We start from the raw sequence: 21,409 nt of genomic DNA on the forward strand, positions 1-21,409 counted from the left end.
CTTTCATTACGGGCTTACTGAAAAAATCAAGTTCATTTGAAGCTCTGCCTGTGTGAACACGTTTTGTGTTGTTGGGATATTCATACCTTACAGTGACAAGCTTAGTTGAGCTCCATAAATCTGTGGTTCTGTTGTAAATGTGATCATTATTATTCTTATTCTATCTTTCAATTGTGTATATTTTTGCACAATTTACATTTGGAATTTGTTCCTGATTCCCTTCAATAGAATAGCCAGAAAAGTAAAATAATGACAAGTTATGATTCTGTAGGCTAGTTTTTAAGTATAAATGCTCACTTTGCTTCAGGGATCACAAAAAGGTTAAGACTGATTTAATGAAGAACTGCAGAATGTTGATAAAAATGAGTCCTGATGCAAACAGTAAACATGGTAACCTGAAGGGTTGCAGACATCAAATGCTTTAAATGATGAAAGAAATGAGTAAAAGACTATGAACCCGAGTAAAGTGTGAGAAAACCTTTCTTCCGCATGTGTGGTGCTGACAGAGAAAGGAAAGGAAACCCGCTGCAGGAGCCGCACCTTTCTGCCCAGGTGAGGGCGTGGCCTCAGACTTCAGTACCTGCTGAAGAAGTCAGGTAAAAGTAACTGTGGTCAGACATGAAGAAGTCGCAGAGTTTGTCCTCTGAAAGCTCCCTCCCCCCACTGGATGATGATGTGGACTCGGTGTGTTCCGACGAGCTAATGGGATCCCAGTCCCGCCGCTGGTTGGCGGACCTGCTGACTGGGAACACGTCCACGGAGAGCGGGGACGTGTTCCCGGCGGGACGGGACGGGCTCTTCGTGGACTACCACTTCCCCGTGGGAGAGCTGGAGATGCAGTCCGGGATCAAGTGGAAGAGACCGAAGGTAAACGAGACAAGAACAATCTGGAGGTTTTGCGGGTTGCATGACTCACCTGAGACAGTATTTACCTGATCCAGCTGCTGGAAGTGATGCAGTGTGTGTGTTGGTTTTTGCATTGCAACACATCATGCAGAGTTTAGTTTTTTACATTTTTACCCTCCCACATCAACTGTTTTATTGATTAGTAAGTCGCAGTAATAAGAATATTCAGTCTAATAAAGTTAAAGGGAAAAAAAAGGATGAATAGTTGGATTTTCAGACATGATCTTAAGGAAGTTTGATGTGTTAAACTTTGTAAACTTCTGATTATGGATGGCTCAAACCTGCACAAACAGTCATATAACATCTTTTTCTTCATACAGCTGTGATAATATTGTGATTTAATATTTAAAGTTTAAATCCTGCAACTTTGAGTTTATTCTAATCACTCAAAGAGTTGGATGTTTTTGGCTGGAGAGCAGCACTTCTGAAACTTTAGGCACATTTAACTAGATTTATTTATTATTATTTTAAATGTTTTTAATAGGATTGACTCATGAGTCCAGCAGCAGAACCAGACTGAGGGTGGAAGTGTGTTACCAGGCTTTAAGGGGGAAATAACAGACAATCCATCCTGGGGAGGTAAATCAGGTCTGAAACCAAACAGCAGGGACCTCTAGAGGTGTGCAGGCAAACAGAAACATCTGCAGAACAGGAGAGACGCCCTTTGTTGACAAAAAGCCCAACTGAAGGTCACAGGCGTCAACATGAACAAGATGTTTTATCGAAAATAATTTTTTTTGTCTTAAAGATGAAAATGTGTGTTGCATCTTCATAAATAACCCAAGTCCACATATGAACCTTGTTTACAAGGATCTTTACTGAACCAGTTGCAGTACAAAAAGGCTTCTCCATGTTTATCATGGAACTCAGCAGGTTAAGTGGTCTCAGTCTGCCCTCTGCTGCTACTGCAACGCAACACAGGACACAATGATCTCTGCAGGGAGTAGCACTGGTATGTCAACAAACCATTATCCGCGCTATCACAAAACAACATGTAACCGTACCCAATAATGTGTCTGCTCCCTGAAAGCAAAAGTGGGAGCAACAGGATCTTCAGAGTCATTTAAACATGTTTTAAGGTTTATTTAAAAGAGAATAAAAGCTGTAAGTGATGCTTTGGTTTCTGCTGAACTCAGAGAAAAGAGCAGCATTGAAATGTCAGAATCCATATTTAAGTTACTTAGAAGATATTTAACATAGTACTGCAGAATGTTGTGTACTAATCAGATTGGTTTTAAGTTGTGATTACTGTCTCTGTAAAACACATTAAACTAACTCCAGACTCATTGTTAAAGTTTTATAAACATATAAGCAAAGCAAACTTTGTGTCTTTTTCACTCCAGGTGACACAGATAAAAGATTTACATGAAAACTGATAAATCTCTCATAAAATCAAATGTGCTGTTCATGAATTCCACTTTAATGTCTGCAGGGATCAGACATAATGTTGATGTTTACCTGTTAAAGTCTGGAGGATGATGACAATCAGGAAGCCACTTTTCCCCTCTAAATAAGTCGACAACTTTCCAGTTTTATTTCAACACTTACCACCTGTACAATTACACGTCAGTGTTTTATGATGTGTTATAAACGATGCAGGACACACTTCCAGTGTTTTCCTGCAGTGATTTATTAAAGCAGATGTTTCTCTGTGAAATAAACGCGACTTTACTGCTAACCTGACCCGAGACAGAGGTTTTTGACACAGAATCAGCTGATAAAGCCACTTCTTTCAAACCTTTCTGAAAGCAGTAAACTGCACGTTTTCCCTGCATGCAGCTGGATTTAGCAACGTAACATGTGACTTTACAGTCTCACGTAAAATGTGTGATTAAAACCAGATTGCTGTTGCACAAACAGAAAGATTAAACCCAACAAGCAGCACAGAGGCTGCATGTGACATTAAACTGATAACACCTGACTTTCACTTTCAGAGGCAAACTTTTTAAATGTTGATACAACAGTAAGCAAATGGACACACATGCTGTAAAACTAAATGAAATGAGGCCAACAGAAGCTGAAGTTAGGCTGCTGCTAACAGGTAAGCCAGGAGAAGAGCTTCCTGCTCTGTCATTCTGCATATAAAGCCTCCAGCAATGAGTTGTGCCTGTCAGTGTTCACACCTGAGCACTCAGAGAATGTTAATTATTTTGTATTCTGATGGATGGAGCTTTGGCATCAAGGCAGGAAAAGACTTGTTTGTGGATTTGCAGAAACACCTTTAAGATATCTGTAAAGAGATTATTGGTTGTCCGGACCTTTTTGCAGGATGTGTAACACCACTGCTGTTGCCACAAAAGGAGATATTTATTTCAAATGTTAATAAACACACTCAGGTCCATAAAAACACACATAAAACAGGATAAAACAGAGAAAGAAAATGTAAAAAAAAAAACACAGAAAGATAATCAGGATCATCTAAAAGCAGACATTTCAGTTAGTGCTCCTCAGTCTGGATGAGCAGCAGCACCGATTCTCAGAAGGATTGGAGTTCTACAATATTTCTATTCTATTCTATTCTACAGTCATTTAGCAGACGCTTTTATCCAAAGCGACTTACATATGAGTGAGAACAACACAAGCACAAAATCAAACAGTAGAGGACATCGTAGGAAGATGCTAGTGGACTATCCACTTAGATGCAGATCCTTGCATGAAGTGCTACAGGCTTTTTTTTTTTTTTTTTTTTTTTTTTTTTTTTTACTCCCTTCCCACCATATAATAGCACCTATGTTACAATACAAAGAATTAATATCATAAAGTTTGTTGCAAAGAGATAGGCTAATTTCTCCAACTTTCCAATAAATACAGCTATACTAAGTGTTGAAGTGCTCCTTGAAGAGCTGAGTCTTCATTTAGAAACTCAAACATAACGTTTCTTAGAAGTGCTTTCAGTGTGTGCAGTCCTGCAGTGACAAACATCTGTGTGGCTCTCCCACCTTTAGGGAACCTTCCGTATTATTCTCATCGCATCATTGTTGTTGACAACATTGTGAAAAGCTCAAGCTTAAAACCCTTTAAGTTTTCTATTAAAGCTTTCCTCACCGTGTTGAAGACCTGTTTGAAAAGCGAGTGCGTCACAGAGACATCACAGGATGACTTTTGTGATTGGAAGGTGAGTGAGGTTCCTGGTTTCTCGGTAAAGGGATTATCAGAAAAAAGGGGTTGAGTTGAGTTGTTCAGAGCTGTGGGTGTGTTTTGTGTTTTATTGCGTAACTGCTGTGAATCAACACAGATATGTTGTGTTTTGGTGATACAAGACTTTGTTCCGTGACTCTTGTCGTCTGTTTGTAATTAGATGCAATGAAAGCCTACTTACAGAAATTACTAGCTGACAGACATTTATTAGCCTATTTGTGCAAACAGCTCTCTTAGTTTGCATCATGCTTCGTGGCAGCACTTTACATCTGTTTGCTTCTTTAATTGTCTTCGTTTCCACACATACAGTTTCATTCCACCCAAAGAAGCTGCTCTCATTTGCATAATTTCCTATTTCTCCAGTCAGTTAGTAAAATGAGACAGACATTCTTATTGTATAGAAACCAAATACCTCTTAGTACCCACTGTCACTATCAGTGTATTTCCTGTCATCTGACAGATCAACCCCCCCCCCCCCCCCCCCCCCCCCACCTAAGTTGTGACTCTGGGTTTGTCCAGCATCCAGCATGTTGGTTTTAAAGCAACTCTGCATTTCTGACTCGTTTTGAAGGCACACTGACGTTCATTATGTACTTTCATGTCCATGCATTAATAGCATTATTCTCAGTCTTGTGGCGTCACGTTACAGCTGCTTTTTGGTTTACAGCACCAAGTCCCAGACTAGCAACTGGATATCCATAATAACCATTTTAAGGCCCATTTATGCTCCCTCATGTATGTTAATGGAGATGTCCGTTCAAGTGTTGTCATAAATCGCTGCCCTCATACTTCCATGCATCTTTAAGTTGTGATTGTTGTAAAGTCAGTTCAACTAGAGGGCAGTTCAGAGTTCAGGTCTGCACTGTGACACAGGTTGGTGGCAGTAATGCACTGCTATAAAGTTGTTCTTCTTTGGGTGCTTTTTATTTGGCATCATGTTCTTCCAGTTCCTCTTCTTCTTTGGTTTGTTCCTTTCATTGGTTGCGTGCCAACTATACAATTCAACACTGCCCCCATGATTTCCAGTGGTATTGCTCTATTTTCTGCTTTAAGTGAGCTAAGCCCTCTAAAAACAGACCAAATTATGCAAATAGCCGAGACTGGAGATAAACAAAACTGTCCATCTGGGTATCCGGCTACTGATACAAAAAGAGTCAACATTGGACTGACTTATACTAGCTGAAAAGACCTCAGAGTAGAGGCAGGATGCATGACGAATGTTACCTTGCCATGCAGTGAGAAGATCGGTCAAAGTTCAGTTTAAGGACTTTAACAATACAGCCACTGACATTCAAAGAAGCTGGGCAGAGTTTGAATGTTGTGTTTTTACAGTCAGTCATGGATGACTTGAGGCTTTGAAAGCCTTTAAGTCTGAGAAAAGGGTAAAAATAAATATTTAAGATTTGCACAGTTAAGCATCTATTCGCAGCAAAGAGCCACTCTGTGTTAATCCCTGATTCCAACGCAGAAACAACAATGAAGCAAACATATTTCAGAGCGCTGCTTGTCAAACATAGAGTGAATACACTCCTGTCGAGGCTACTGTTCTGAAACAAACACTGGTCTGTGTAACTGGAACAGCGACCTGCCCCTCACTCTACTGCAACCTGCACACATTACATGGTTATTATAAACAACTGGGTGCTACTCAGTCACGTTTCCTACATATGAGCATGTCAGAGATCTCCTCACCCACACAGAGCTGTCGTTATTCAAGATGTTTTGTTTCAGGCCAAATTCAGTTTCTCTCCTACACTTTGTTAAAAGTGCAGCTTCAGATCCTCTGGCAGGAGTTCACGTTCCTGTGAAATCACAACTAAGCATCAGTTTAAACGAGGTCTGAACATGTGTGTTCGGTAATCAGATTACTTTCTGAGGTAGTCCCACAAATATAAGTACAGGCAAATTTGATTTCGAGCCAGATTATTTAAGCCTTTTCCATGAAGAAACCAGCGATGTGGGATGAGCCTGCAGGGTTCTGGACAATCTGTAGGTGGGCAGTTATGTAAGTATGAGGAGAAGAGAGCATGAATTGTTATTTATAACAGCTGGAACAGTAGAGGGTGTGTTATATTTATGCTTATAGAGCATAATTTTTCCTAAAAACAGAGGGCTTGGGTGATGTTTTTGGGATGTTGGCTGCTTGTTTTATACATTTTTTGTTCTTACTTGTAATGATCACAATGTTTAAAGAACAGCAATGGTCTCGATTTATTTAGTTTATTACTGGAAAATATTCACCTTCAATAAAACAAATCCTCTTTAAATGGAGATTCTAGTTTATTTAAATGACTTGAACATCATATTGTATCTTCAGAAGTATTTTAGAATTAATATTGATCACCTAGAGTTTGGAATAATTTAGAATAAAGATGGCTCTGATGAATGTATCCTCCATTATTCATGCTGACATGACTGTTTCTTCTTCTTTTCAACCCTTCATCAAACTCCACGCTGTGATCAGGAGCTCTGTCCCGTGCCTCAGTTTATAGTCAACGGCGCTTCGCGACTGGACATCCGTCAGGGAAAACTCAGTATGTATAACTGCTACACGCTGCTCTGCTCTTAGATATGCTGTTTTACACATGCTGGTCCCTCTTTTGTCTACCTCTCTGCTGTGCTTCAGTTCTGCTTCTGAAACTTCTCCTTGCAGAAGAGGCTGGCAACCATGGCAACTGCCTCCTGGCTATGATTTGTTATCATTCAGGCATAGTGGATTGTTGTAAAAATCTCATTATTATGACAAAATATACAAGTAAACATAGAGAATATAAATACTTCTACTATTAGGGTTGACAAAAATAGTAATTGTCCAAAGCACAAGAGAGTTTAGCAAGGAGCTGAACAGCATGAATAAAGGTGATAAAGGAAGAGTGATGCTGCTGGTTGGTTTTCAGCCTGATAAAACATGAATAACAAACTATTAAATAAAGAAACTGTGCAGTAAACTTTTAGTGACCATGGTTGGGTTTATCTCTGTTTATGGGGAGTCTCTGAAAGAGGAAACAGCAGTTTAAATAGATAAAGGGTTTATTTATATATTTTCAGGTTTTAAATTTTTATTAAGACGTCAAGAAACAGTACTTTTTACAGTACTTTTCTGATAAAGACCATGACAGTAAATGATAATTATCACTATTGTAGCGAAATACAGATTCCCCCATCTATCATGTCTTTTCAAAGTCTTCTTGTAGATAGAAGGGCAACTGTGGCATTGAACAACCAACAAAACAGAACAGATAAAGGGTTTATAAGGAAAACTTGACACTGATGACCTGGCCTACTTCTCCCCCTCTTCTCCAGATGACTGCTGGCTTCTCTCTGCAATAGCTTCTCTGGCGGTGCATCAACCTCTGCTCCAGAAAGTTGTACCTTTAAACCAGAGCTTCGAGGATGGATACAACGGGAGTTTCATCTTCAGGGTGCGTATGTGCTCGAGATACGTCTGTGGCTGCAGCAGAGACGTGCAAGATGTCTTTGTTTGCTGGAATTGTTCAGAGAACAATTACCTCTCTGTGTCTCATTGTGCAGTTCTGGCAGTACGGTCAGTGGGAGGAGGTGAGGATCGATGACTTGCTGCCAACTCAAGGCAGCGATCTGATCTACCTCAGTTCCCCAGAAAGACATGAGTTCTGGAGCTCGCTGCTGGAGAAGGCCTACGCCAAGTGAGTTACTGACTGCAAAAGAGGCCTTTCAGGCATCACTTGTTGTGTACAATCCTGGATGGACAATAAGTCTTTCAGCTTTGATGTATGCTGTGTTTTCTACTGCTCTCTGTATTCATGTCTGGCTATACGCAGAGCAGCTCCCTTACTAAACTGTAACGCAACAGTTTGTGATGATGCTGGTTTTCACGCCAGACTTATTCAGCCTCCTCAGGAAGTAGGGTCACTGGCGAGCTTTCCTGCACGCAGTATCTGCATGCAGTCACTGGTATATTTGTTTAAACCTTTTAGGAAATGCTGAATGGTGTTCAGTTATTCAGCTTTTCTTAAAATTTGCTCCTGGTCTTAATTGTTTTTCACCTCATTGCCCTCCCTGCAGATATGTTGCTTGTTATGTGTTATGTCCATATTTTGGATGTATTTTAAGAGTTAAATTGTAGCTTTAATCAGTGCTTTTTAACAGGGGAAGTGGGTAATTATATATTCAAACCTAAGCTACTGCACACCTACATGAAAACCAGCAGGGTTTCAGAAAACATGCAGATTTATCAGGTTTGATAATTATTCTGAAGTAAAAGCTTTTATTTATGTTGGAATAAAATGAAAACTCATACATTTCAGTCAATCTTCTGTTTTAAATTCAACCAAACTTTAATCATCAACTCTTAAATGTAATTTTTATCAAGGGATCAGAACATTTCACTCCTTTTTAACAAGTTTAGTGTAAAAAAAAGGAAAGAAAATGATTATTTTCAGAAGTTTCATTGTCTTATTTTACAGGAGCAGTTTGGTAATTCTCCTGACTGTTTTACATATTTTCTGTCAATATACCTGAATGGAAACTAAATTTTCTGTGTAGTTCTGATGTTTATCTGCTGTGTTCTTGATGAAGAATTTCTTCCTTCCTGTGTGCTCTCTTCCAGGCTAAAAGGAGGCTACCGAGCCCTGGATATGGGCTTCCCTCATGAGGCCATGGTGGACATGACAGGTGGGGTGGCGGAGGTTTTGAACATTGCCTCTCTACCCAGAAACCTGCCAGACTTACTCAGATACATGCTCGACAAAGGTGCACTCATCAACGTCGCCAACAGCCAGGTATGCTGGTGGAGGAGGTTTATTTCACCATGAAGGCCCGCTCGAGGGCCTCTCTGTGTATCCCTGCTCCAACACACCTGACTCACATTAAATGGAGCCAACAGCCAATGAAGTTATGCACGACCAGAGTTGGACACCCTTGCACTAGAGTCTGACTCTGATCTCTGAACCTTAACGGCTGGATGTTTGTGTCTCTTCAGGGTCCTCTGGAGAAGATGAATGAACTGGGGATCATGTTCAGGCATGCTTACTCTCTGACGGCTGTGGAAAAGGTAATAATACCTGAGTAAAGTCAAGAAAGACATTATACTCATCTGATTACAACAACTAGACTCTTTTAGACCAAATCTTCCATCGTCTGCTTTCTCACCTGCTTCTTCCTGCGTGGTTTCGGCCTCCTCTGCCAGGTGAAGACGACATACGGCACCGAAGATTTGGTGCGAATCCTCAACCCATGGGGAAACACAGAGTGGCTGGGTCCGTGGAGTGACATGAAAGGGTTGGTACACACTGGCATGATCATAAATTGTCAGATTGTATGAGTGAGGAAGCCAAACAGAATTTAAATGGTTTGTTCACAAAGCATTTGGCTCTAAGAGCCGATGGTTTGCAGTGAATGGAAAGAGATGAATTCTGTCACAGAGAGGTGAATGTTCAGAAGGGCTTTGTTTACACCATGATGTGAAATAAGGGTGTAATGTGGGGCTACATGCAGTGTACACAGACTGATAAAAGGAGATATCAGCCAGATTTAAATACGTTTTGGGGAAAAAAGTGAAAATTAGTGAACTTATTTGTCTTAATGTTAAAGTTTTGGCGTCTATTTATTTATTGTGGTTCATTTAAAGTTCCAGGTCAAATATTAAATATTAACTGCATTGTTTTAAAACAAAATATGCATAAAAGATAAGGCTTTTGTGAAAACAGTAAACAGAAAGTCTCTTACTTATGTGAAAACTAATTAGAAAGGCTGAATGAAGTTATAATAGAAATTCTGGGTGATGCTTTATGAAAGGCTTTGAAAGCTGGAACAGCTGAGTTTTTGAAAAGTGCTCAAAGTCCAGTCACTAGAAAGAAAGAACTGACTAACATTAAAAGGACAAAAAGAACATGTAAATATTGCGTAATGCAGGGGCAATATCATTGTCATCATTAGTATTACTACATGTCTTTTGCAGATACTTCTATCAAAAGCAACTTACAAGACAGAGTGGACAAAACTCCTAAATATAGATACTATTAAGAAATGCTTACAAGATTATAGTAAACACATGACACAACATCATCAATAACAGCATCATCATCATCATGAGACCTGATATGCTGTCATAATCATGGGAAGAAAACACTGGAGCTGCTTTTTGAATGTAATCTTATTGTTGAAAACAAGTTGCATGTTATGTATCGGTACAGTGGTCTTGCAGAATTTAAGTAGATTGTATCTGAAATTTTGGCTGGTACATGTCAAAGGTTTTAATTCCAGATAACTGATATGCCAATCCGTACTGGAGTTTATGTGGGACCAAATCACTATCCAGACTCTTTTCCTCTGTCGTGCCAAGATGGTGGAATGATCTCCTGAACTCTGTCTACTCTGCAGAGTCCCTGTCTTCTTTTACGAACAAGCTGAAGACTCAGCTCTTCAAGGAGGACTTCCGCACTTAGTTTAGCTATATTTGATGGAAGGTTGGACAACTTAACTCAGCTCTTTGCAACAAATATTTTGGTATTTATTCTTTGTATTTTAACATAGCTAATATTGTGAATATTAGTCTGTAGCACTACACGTCAAGACTGGCGTCCAACTGGACTCCAGTAGTCCACCAGCACCTTCCCACGATGTCCTCTACTGTTTGATTTTGTGCTTGTGCTCACTCTCATATGTAAGTCACTTTGGATAGAAGCATCTGTTAAATGACTGTAGAATAGAATAGAATAGAATAGAATAGAATAGAATAGTTTAAACTGGCAACTTTCTACTTGGACCGCCATTCTGTCTCCTGAGCCGCGGCACGCAGTCAGCTCTAAAGAAAATGAGTGTTACGACGTCCACATTATTTAAACACATTGTTTAAAGACATTTATAGTAAACGGTGTGTTATAAAGTGCTCGTTTCAAATTTGATGCATGTTTCAGAAGATTTGGGGCATAAACAAAGGGAAAATTTATGAGTGCACAAACAAAAACTTGCTTAACTAGTTAAGTACATTTTGAGTTACAGGTTAGTTAAGTAGCTGTGATGATACCTTCAAGAACGGATACCAGCATCTAAGTCATGTGTTATGCGAGAAATATCATAAAAAAAATACGACTCCATCATGGCAGAAGATGCATATTTAATATTTTGTTTGTTGAACGTCCGTCTTGTTCCAGTTCAGAGTGGAGCATGGTGAGCATGGAGGAGCAGAGACGACTGGGCCAAGTCCACCAGGAGGACGGGGAGTTCTGGTGAGTACGATGCCTTTCAGCATCCTTCATCACCGCTGCCTCACACCGTCCCAGTCTGCTAAACGTGACACTAAAGGTTAATTCCTCTTCTGCCGTGATGTTCGCACTCTCACGGGGACAGTTTGGTCTCGTTGTTCAGCTCACCTGTTTGTGTCTCCGTCAGGATGTCGATCTCTGACTTCCGGCAGCACTTTGAGGTGATGGAGGTGTGTCACCTGACCGACGTCCTGAGTGAGCCGGGTTCCAACAGGCTGCCCTGGAGCTGCATCATGCATCATGGGACCTGGTTGCCATCCATCACAGCAGGAGGCTCTCCTCACAGCGGTAAGAGGAATGTGGGGTTTTTTAGCTGCAAAAGAGCAGCTTTTATCTGACAAAGTCTGAATATCAGTGGTTTGCTGTGCAATTAGAGACAATTATTATATGAGTTACAAGTTTAGGCAAGTCTTTTTATTCCACAGTGCCGTTCATCACACACACTGGATGTTGAGGTGTGGCCTAGTTTAACTGCCCATCTAGTTAAATCCACTCATATGATGACACTAAGAGACAGTTATCATGGAAATGTTGCAACACACCATCAAAACCTGCACAAATAAAAGATGGTGCAGATTCTGTCTTTTAGCCTCAATAATTAACATTTATTTAAAAAATGGAAAATATTTTCATGGCCCTGCATCTGACTGCTTTAATAATGAGGAAGTTCTACTGATCCTGAATGTTTGTATCTAAAGAGATAATATGAGCTGCAGGAGATTACAACCCCAGTTTAAACACACCATCACCGCTGCCTCACGCTGTCAAACTCTTCCCTCTGCCAGGATAGTGCTCTGAAATGATCTTGAATCATCCAGAATATTTGGATTTTTCAGTCACAACCTTTAACTCTGGTGATTTCTGCACGACCTCATAACTTTCCTGGGGAAGTGGCAAAAGTCTCATGGTAGTTCATATAACAGCTGATATAATCTGTCCGGCAATGTTTCAGATTCATGTTAAAAACTAATAACGACAATGCTTCTGAAAGTGTGTGTTTGTGTGTCCAGGTTTGTTCTGGCAGAACCCACAGTTTCACTTTGTCCTGGAGGTGGACAGCGACCCCGCCAGCGCTCAGCAGACCTGCTCCTTCATTCTGGCTCTGATGCAGAAACACCAGAGACGCAAAGGGATTCACCTTGCCATTGGCCTGCATATATTCCCAGTATGCACACACACTGATCACATACTCTCAGTTATGGATTATTTACAACAACTAAGGAATAAAGATTCAGTTTATCAGAAGAGTGCTTCATAAAACTGCTTTTCAAGATAAAGAAAAAAATATATGTAAAAAGTAGTATGATGCACTAAAGTGTGTGGAGAAAAGGCCATGACAGAGTATTATCAGAGCCTGGATAGCTCAGTTGGTGAAGCATCAGACTTTTAATCTGAGGGTCCAGGGTTCAAGTCCCTGTTAAGGTGATATGAAGGTTTTAACTGTGTGGAGTAGATATCTGATGAGTGTAATCAATGCACAGGACAAATTTATATAAGTACATGTACGGAAATGATAATAAATCAAACTATGACGGAGCGCATCTGTCCCTGCTTAACCAGTGATAGTGACAATCAATGATGGTTAATAAAGAGAATGTGGTCCTTTGCATGTACCAAAATATTATCTGATATAATGAAGTATGAAGCCAAACACTTGGGGACTTTTCATCTTGAAGAAAAGCCTGCAGATTACTTTAGAAATAAACTATGATATGGTGTTTTACTAAAGCAGCCTCATCTCATAAAAAACTCACCTGAAGTAGTTTTCAAAGATTCCTGGTTTAAAAAGTTTCACACTAAAACAGGAGAATTGATAATAATACTGACACAGTTTTACTTATATTTACCTACAATACAGCCACTAAAACTAAAGACGCATTTCTTAGTGTGTTTCTTTGGTTCATGAGACGGGAGGGACATTATTGTCGTTGATGAAAAGGGGGTCCTGCAGAAAAACTTTGGAAACCACTGGATTAGCACATGCATGAAACACTTTCTCTTTAAGGAATAAAGTTTACACAAATGAAGTCTTCACAGACTAACCTGGAAAGTTTAAACATATGCAAATTACAGAAACATGTGTGTGTGTGTAATATGTTTATGTCCACAACTGAAAGCCTTCATGTAGTTTAAACTGCTTTAAGGTGCAAGGTGGTGGTGGCAGGAAGCTGACTGTTAAATGAGATATTAACAATCAGATGGTTCTGATGTCACGTTTGAGTCTTTCTCCACATATTTCTGAAAACACATTTCAAGTTTAACATACCTTTAACTTACAAGTTAAATATTTCACTTGTGTTCCAGTGTTATATGTTTTACGATAACTGTGTGTCCAGGCCGATCCTCATCGCACACGCCTGTCACGTGAGGACCTGCGTGCGCGCCACCCAGTCCTCTATACCCACCAGTACTCCTCGCGTCGGGAGGTGGTTCTGCGGGGGTCTCTTCCTCCAGGTCACTACATCATCATCCCTTCCACTGCAGAGCCCAATCAGCAGGGAGCGTTCCTCCTGCGGGTGCTGACAGAGCGGGGCAATGCTGCCATGTGAGTCCCGCATCAGTCTGCCTGTGCAGAGCAGAGACGGCACTGTCTTTGTTTTTTCTTCAGTAATCCTAAATAAAAAAGGGGATAAACACAACAGAAATTTAAAAATTATTTTCATAATTACTATACTACCATGTGGAAAGACAAAGATACAGTAAACAGACTAAATAGTACAAATAAATGTGTTTATTATAGTTTTTCCGACTTTATTTAGACTTTTGCTTAAATATGATGATTCTAACTTGTTTTTATGCTTTTTTCAGTCCAGCTCACAACCCAGTACCGCAAGATGTCTCTTCATCAACAGAGGTAAAAGACTTTACACTCACGTATTAAATAAATTTATAATAAAGTTTAAAGGAAAAAATAGAAACAGTGGTGGAGTTTAGAATAAAATCAGTCAGTTCAGTCACTGAACCACACTTTAAAAGTTGGAGCTGAACAGTGTGAAAACTGTCCAACAGCACAGATACTCAGTTCTACATGGGTTTATATTTTGTTTCAAGCACAGTAAAAAAGTAAGTGTGCAATGTTGAAACAGTGAAACATAAACACACACAACAATAGACATCAAAGACCATTTTAAATGTTCATGTACTCTTCCTGTGTGAAATTTCACTTTTATTTCTGTACTTCTGTTGAGTCTGACAAGCTCAGTGATCCCCCAACCTGGACCTCTATCCTGCATGAAACACCCACCACAGCAGGGATCGCCAGCCCTGGTCCTCAAGGAATGGTGTCCTGCAGGTCTTCCAAGTGTTCCTACTGGGACACGCCTGACTCAGACTCAGACAAACTCTAAATATGTCTGCTAAATATACATTGATTTGAGTCAGGTGTGGTGCAGCTGGGACACTTGGAAAACCTGCAGGACATCAGTTCTCAAGGACCAGGATTGGGGAGGGGATCCCTGAACAGTAGACAAATGTTGGGAATTCGTTGGATAAATTACCTTCATTAATATGTTTACATTACCACACATCAGGTCTGTTGGCTCAGAACTACTCACCATTAAAATACACATCACCTTTACAGGGACTTGAACCCTGGACCCTTAGATTAAAAGTCTGATGCTCTACCATCTGTGCCATACAGGCCTTAAAAGAGAACCACCCCTCCAGTGATCATCATGACATGAAGTTTTCACAATAAACCATCAAGGACGTTTAGATGTGTGTAAAATCGGTCTAAAAATAAAACATATGATTATTCATTTTTGATCAGATTAACATTGACTGTTATTTTTCATCAAACAGAATAAACAACCATTAAGCAGTTGTTGTGCGTTGTCCTGCAGCAGCTCAGATAGCTGCAGTGATGTGGACATGGAGGTGGGTGGGGGGGCAAACAGACCTTGGTCTCCATGGTAACTTTCTATGCTAACAAACAGTTGAACAGATGAATGTCAAAGAGTTTTTATAAAAGTTTAAACTTTTAGATCTGCTTAATATGGTTTATTGTTGTCAGAAAAAGTTGGCTTCTTGGCGGCATCGTTACAGCGCCAACTAGTGATGAAACACTGCACAACACTGCACCTCTGCATCTCCTAAACGTCACTTCCTGAGTCAATGAGCGAAAGCTTGACTTTCTGAGACAGATGAGAAAATAATTTATTCATAACACGACTTTTGTTGGAGAATAAAAATCCACCGTACAGCAAAGTCTCCAGCGGTACCTCAGGTCTGTGATTCTGGACTAGTGCTCATCAGGTCTGTGGTTCTGGACTCAAAAGGTCTGTGGTTCTGGACTAATGCTCATCAGGTCTGTGGATCTGGACTAATGCTCATCAGGTCTGTGATTCTGGACTAATGCTCTCCGGTCTGTGGTTCTGGAATTATCAGGTCTGTGGTTCTAGACTAATGCTCATCAGGTCTGTGATTCTGGACTAGTCAGATCTGTGGTTCTGGACTAGTGCTCATCAGGTCTGTGGTTCTGGACTCATCAGGTCTGTGATTCTGGACTCATCAGGTCTGTGATTCTGGACTAATGCTCATCAGGTCTGTGGTTCTGGACTAATCAGATCTGTGATTCTGGACTAATGCTCATCAGGTCTGTGGTTCTGGACTAATCAGATCTGTGGTTCTGGACTAGTGCTCATCAGGTCTGTGATTCTGGACTAATCAGGTCTGTGATTCTGGACTCATCAGGTCTGTGATTCTGGACTAATGCTCATCAGGTCTGTGATTCTGGACTTAATAGGTCTGTGGTTGTGGACTAATCAGATCTGTGGTTCTGGACTCATGAGGTCTGTGATTCTGGACTAATGCTCATCAGGTCTGTGATTCTGGACTTAATAGGTCTGTGGTTGTGGACTCATCAGGTCTGTGATTCTGGACTAATCAGGTCTGTGATTCTGGACTCATCAGGTCTGTGATTCTGGACTTAATAGGTCTGTGGTTGTGGACTCATCAGGTCTGTGATTCTGGACTAATGCTCATCAGGTCTGTGATTCTGGACTTAATAGGTCTGTGGTTGTGGACTCATCAGGTCTGTGGTCCTGGACTCATGAGGTCTGTGGTCCTGGACTCATCAGGTCTGTGGTCCTGGACTCATCCGGTCTGTGGTCCTGGACTCATCCGGTCTGTGGTCCTGGACTCATCCGGTCTGTGGTCCTGGACCAATGCTCCTGAAAGCAGCCTTGTTGGTCCACTTGAGGCCCAGAAAACAGAAGCTGGTAAAAGAATCATAAAGTCCTGTTTTTATCATTCTCTTTCTGCAGCCGTCGTTTCCTCACCAGGCTGCTCTTCCTTCTCCCAAATCCATCAGAGAAATGTACAAGAAGCACTGCAACAAGGTAAGATTTACCACACAGTTGCTTTCCATCCAGACTGGGAATACTGGGAAATACTCCCAGAGGAAATTTTCTTCAGCTTTCTGAGCAGGTCAATACAAGAAAAAGTCATCTTTACGTTTTGTGTTTCGTCATCAGAAGGGATTTTGCAAACCACATCACCTCTACGATCTTCTGACGGAGGCCATGCAGGGAGGAGGTCAGTAACGTCCCGTTCAGTCTCTGAAATTCAACCCCATGAAGAACCAGCAGCGCTGAATTCTTACTGGAACAAGTCTAATCTGGAATTTCCACTGTTTGTTGAGATGTGGTTGTTTTGACAGCCTGTCATGGTCACAATTACTGCTCCCCTCCTACCCCTGCAGAAACACTGTGGGCTTCATTACCACGGCAACACACTTACATCATATTAAACAGTCGTGTTTATTGTGTTCAGTGTTGGCTGGAAGTGAGAAGAATTTGGCTTTGGAGCACTGCAAGAGTCTGGTGGTCCTCATGGACGTATCCTTCAACATCGTTTCTACAGACATGATGTTCTGTGATCAACTGACTTTGGACTGATGTTGGGAATTGTCACCATACTTTGTTGTTCAATCTTCTTGACTTCAGCATTTTGTTCAGAGCCAAGGCATCGCTCAGCTGAACTGGTCTGAGTTCCAGACTCTGTGGGACAAGATCAAGAGGTGGACGGTAACAGCATCAATTCTTCACTGGACAGCTTGGCTTGCTTTAGAACAGAGGTTTTAACATGAGTTAAGCTTTATATTCAGCGTTTATGATTTTAATCTGAGGTTTAATCTTTCTTCAGGACATCTTCCTGGAATTTGACAAGAATAGATCGAAACACCTTGAATATCCAGAGGTCGCCCCTGCTCTGAAGGCAGCAGGTAAAGTCATTTTTTTCCTCTTTCTGATTCTGCATGTCAGGACAAACCTGACCAGCAGGAGGCGCCAAAACACCTGGATTCTCCAGTTTGTGACGTCTTCACATGTTCAACCCTGTCAGACATAAACAGAGACTTCACAGTGAAACAGGGTCATTAATATCAGTTTGATTAGCTGTAATTAAGATAATTGTTACCGTATGCATTTGTGTTTTAAAAAAAAAAAAAAAAGTATGAACAGTATGAACTTTTAATTTACTAAAACCGCATCCGTCTTTTAGTATGACAGAGTTCAGAATCTGTTAAAGCTGCTTTTCACTGCCTGAATGTCTAATTTAAATAAAAACAAGAAACCTCATCACATTCTTCTTTTCTCTATAGGTAATAAGAAAATACAGTAGTGCCCAAAATGGTCCCATGCAGCCGGACTTTCTTATTTTATTTTAAAGTGGTCTTGATCAACGGTTCTTCAGGCTTTCTGAAGGTTTTTAATAGTTTAAGCCACTAAACAAAGATCGATGGATCATAACAAAGACATCAGGGATGGACGGATGGACCTTATAGGCCCAAACTGAGAAAGATAGTTGCAGCAGCAAGTGTTCAAGCAAACAATAAAACATGCAAAGTATGACAATCAGAAAATACAATAAACATAACACAACTCTACAAGATAGAAGAGAATGACAGAAAAAGATCCAAAAAGTGGATCAGTAGAATAAAAAAAAAAAAAAAAAAATTAAGGATAAATCCGTGATGTATTTAGATAAAGCAAATGAGCAAAGAATCCAATTTAAATTGTTTAAATTGGATTTTGGGAACTTTGTCAATTACAAGCTGTCACAAAAAAGCTTTTTTTTCTTTTTTTAATCCATGAAAATAGCAAAGGCAACACAGTTTGACAGATAGCAAATAGCATTCATGCTGTTTATTCTGTATTTCTACTTATGTTTACATGTTTGTATCACTGTGACAATTTCCAGTTTACCTGTGTTGTGTAAAGAAATGGCAGATAGCTCGAGGTTTTTGTCCCAGTCCTGTAAGCGACACCTTTACCAAAGTGAATTTGTGTGTCTGCTCTGTTTCTGCTGCAGGAATCCAGGTGGATGATCTGGTGATGCAGCTGGTTGGACTCAGATACACAGAACCCGACATGACTGTCAGTTATCCGGGATTCCTGTACCTGGTGATGAAGATGGAGAGCATGATCCGTAAGGAAGGGTGACGCTGTGCTCAGCAATGAGATTCCCCAGACTAGTTAAATAGAGAAGGTGTGGGAAGGAAGGAGGAATAGATAAAAGCCGGAAGACAGAAGTTTTTATGTTTATGTTTGAACAGCTGAAATGTTGTTTTATGTTGGAGGAAAAAAAATAAACAAAAGGATGAAGATTTTCCAACTGATTATTTATCTTCTCATCCGACTTCTGTTTCACACAGAAAGTGAGTTGTAAACAAAAACAGCTGTAACTCCTAATGGAGGAAAATTCTTGATTATGCCAATACGATTCATTTTTTTAAAAAAGCTGTTTTTCTTTTTAAAAACCGAGTTTTTATGATAATTTATACAACAAATGGTTAATTTTCTTTTATAGAATAACAATTTATCATTTTTAAACTTTAAAAATTCATAGTTCAATAAGATTTTAAGATATCTAGCAAAAATCTGTTCATGTACTAAAAATAATAAACTTTTGCCGATATCCGTGCAGTTTAAAGACCTGAAGTCGCACCGTCTGGAGGAAACAGGTTTGTAAAGATGCTTTGAGGAAAAATGGGTCATTCTAGTAAAATATTAATAAAATCCCAGAGGAAAGAGATAACCTTAAATCTTTATGAATAATATTACTTTAATGCCTAAAATAACCCATTTAAAGCTAACAGGAACCATTTAAATTATATTTAGTCAAGAGACGATACTATAATTTGATTAAACTATAAAAATATTCCAGTCGATTTAAAATATTGTGACATAAAGAGATATTTATTGTGTAGCAACTATGCAATGATTTTTATAAAGCTGTTCTTTCATCTGCAAAAGTGTCTCTAATCTGTATTACAGTGGTTATATGTAAGATTTTTATAGGACATCCAGAATGGGATGAATATGAAAAATGAGTTTGTTTTTACTGGAAGGACGTGGTTTGTCCGTAAGCACAAAGCTCCTCTGACAAGTTGACAAGTTTTTGGACTTGTCAACTGAATACATGGATATTGTCAGAGGTCTATATGTATGAAGGTACACATGTAAGAATGTAGATGTATATATTCTATTTGTGTCTATATGTATATATGTAGACATGTATACGATTGTATAAGCAGTTTGACCTGTCTGAAATAAATCTATGTTTAATTAGTTCATTGCACAGCATAAGAACGTACAAGAACTTTTAATTTTACAACCAACAGTCAGGGATTTCTCCTTTGCTTTATGATTTGCTTTCCTTTACTTCTGTTCTTTTATCAATTTTCTTTTTTTTTTCTTTTTGCAGACAAATTTCAGGCGTACGACATGATGGGAATGGGAACGGTGACCATCAACTTCCGACAGGTAACACAGACTTCCTCCAGTTTGAAAACATTTCCATAACTTGTTTCCATTTCCATCCAAGATTTAATAAATTCAGACCACACAGCCATCAACTACAGGGGCCGACAGGTGCAAACGCGCTTCACATCCATTGGAAACGTATGAGCACTTCTGTTGTCAGAAATGCAGTGTTTCCTTCTTGCAGTTGTTTTCCTATGCAGCGTCTTTTTGTACATAAAGCGTTTGAACCTGTTGGCCTCCTTAATTATGGCTTTAGAAAGCAGATTTAGTTCTCGTTGTGTTTAATTTCTAAGTTAAAAATGAAATGAAGTATGAAGGAAGAAGAGAGGATGAAATGAAAACATCTGAATATGTAAAGCATGGAGGTGAAAACGATCTCGTGATGTGAGTGAAAGGATTTCTGCAACTATCAGCAGATTCTGGGTGTAAATATTCTGCAGTCTAAGAGAAAAACAATAGTTCTGAAACAGGATTTCAGCGACAGATGGGTTGAACTCAAATACCGACATGCATCTTAGTAAATATTTGAATTGTTGGCATGTTGGCCTTTCAGGGTTAAACACGTGTCAGAACTTGAAGTAATCTGCAGAAGGAGTTACTTAAAGTACACAGACCAGGACTAGAAAACAAGAACATTTTCTCACACTTATAGACAATGCAGTACGTATGAAAGGAGAAGTAGCAGCAGAAGAGAAGCAGCATGGTTTCCATTTAACTTCATTATTTCATCAGTTTAACAATGTTCAGCTAATTATTATCTGTCTGATTATTTCCAGTGGCTCCACATGACCATGTACAACTGAGCTGATCCAGGATCCTCCGTGACTGGCTTAGTTTTTAGTTTTCTCTTTATTTCTTGGTTGGCACTGTGGATATGCCTCTGCCTCACAGAGGGAACAACTTCAGGTTTGAATTGAAAATATGAAAGGAGACACAAGCGATAAACATAAAAACAGGCTTTTTATACTGTTTATTTTCTCTCTTGCATGTTAGCATGTCGCTGAGCAGAAACAACTGAAGTGTTTAATAAAAAGTCATAAGTGGTCTTTTGACTTTAAAGTCCAAAAATCAAAACAGAAATATTGTTTTTTTCCCCATTAACCTGAAAGGATGGATTTCAGTTTTCTGTATCCAACAGATGTTCTTAATGCCAGCTGTGTGAACAGAACAGCAGCTTCTGTCAGGTTCAGATGGCAAACATAGAACAGAGCCTTGAAACATGAAGGCTAAACTTTTTAATTACTGGTTTTATAGTGTTGCATAAAAACACCAAAACGCCACTGAAACAAGCAGAAAGCCTGAGGTCCTGTTATTACTTAAGAACAGGCATTAAATGCATTGAATAAAGTTTCAGGC

General features: G+C 39.7%; 1 protein-coding gene across 1 annotated transcript; it reads left to right on the forward strand.

The window, feature by feature from the left end:
• Positions 1-618: 618 nt before the first annotated feature.
• Positions 619-20,856, forward strand: LOC306760262 (calpain-9; the record flags this gene model as incomplete). The annotated part of the gene is made up of 20 exons (XM_079246060.1): positions 619-867; positions 6,509-6,578; positions 7,348-7,466; positions 7,576-7,709; positions 8,633-8,804; positions 9,005-9,076; positions 9,212-9,303; positions 11,178-11,252; positions 11,416-11,576; positions 12,299-12,453; positions 13,625-13,833; positions 15,131-15,164; positions 16,553-16,627; positions 16,763-16,823; positions 17,061-17,125; positions 17,246-17,314; positions 17,433-17,511; positions 18,600-18,716; positions 19,995-20,053; positions 20,830-20,856. The coding sequence occupies 20 exons, from the start codon at positions 619-621 to the stop codon at positions 20,854-20,856; spliced, it is 2,094 nt and encodes a 697-aa protein (XP_079102186.1).
• Between the last annotated feature and the right edge of the window lie 553 nt (positions 20,857-21,409).

The sequence above is a fragment of the Telmatherina bonti genome (genome assembly GCF_933228915.1).
Source record: "Telmatherina bonti genome assembly, chromosome: 9".
NCBI lineage: Eukaryota > Metazoa > Chordata > Actinopteri > Atheriniformes > Telmatherinidae > Telmatherina > Telmatherina bonti.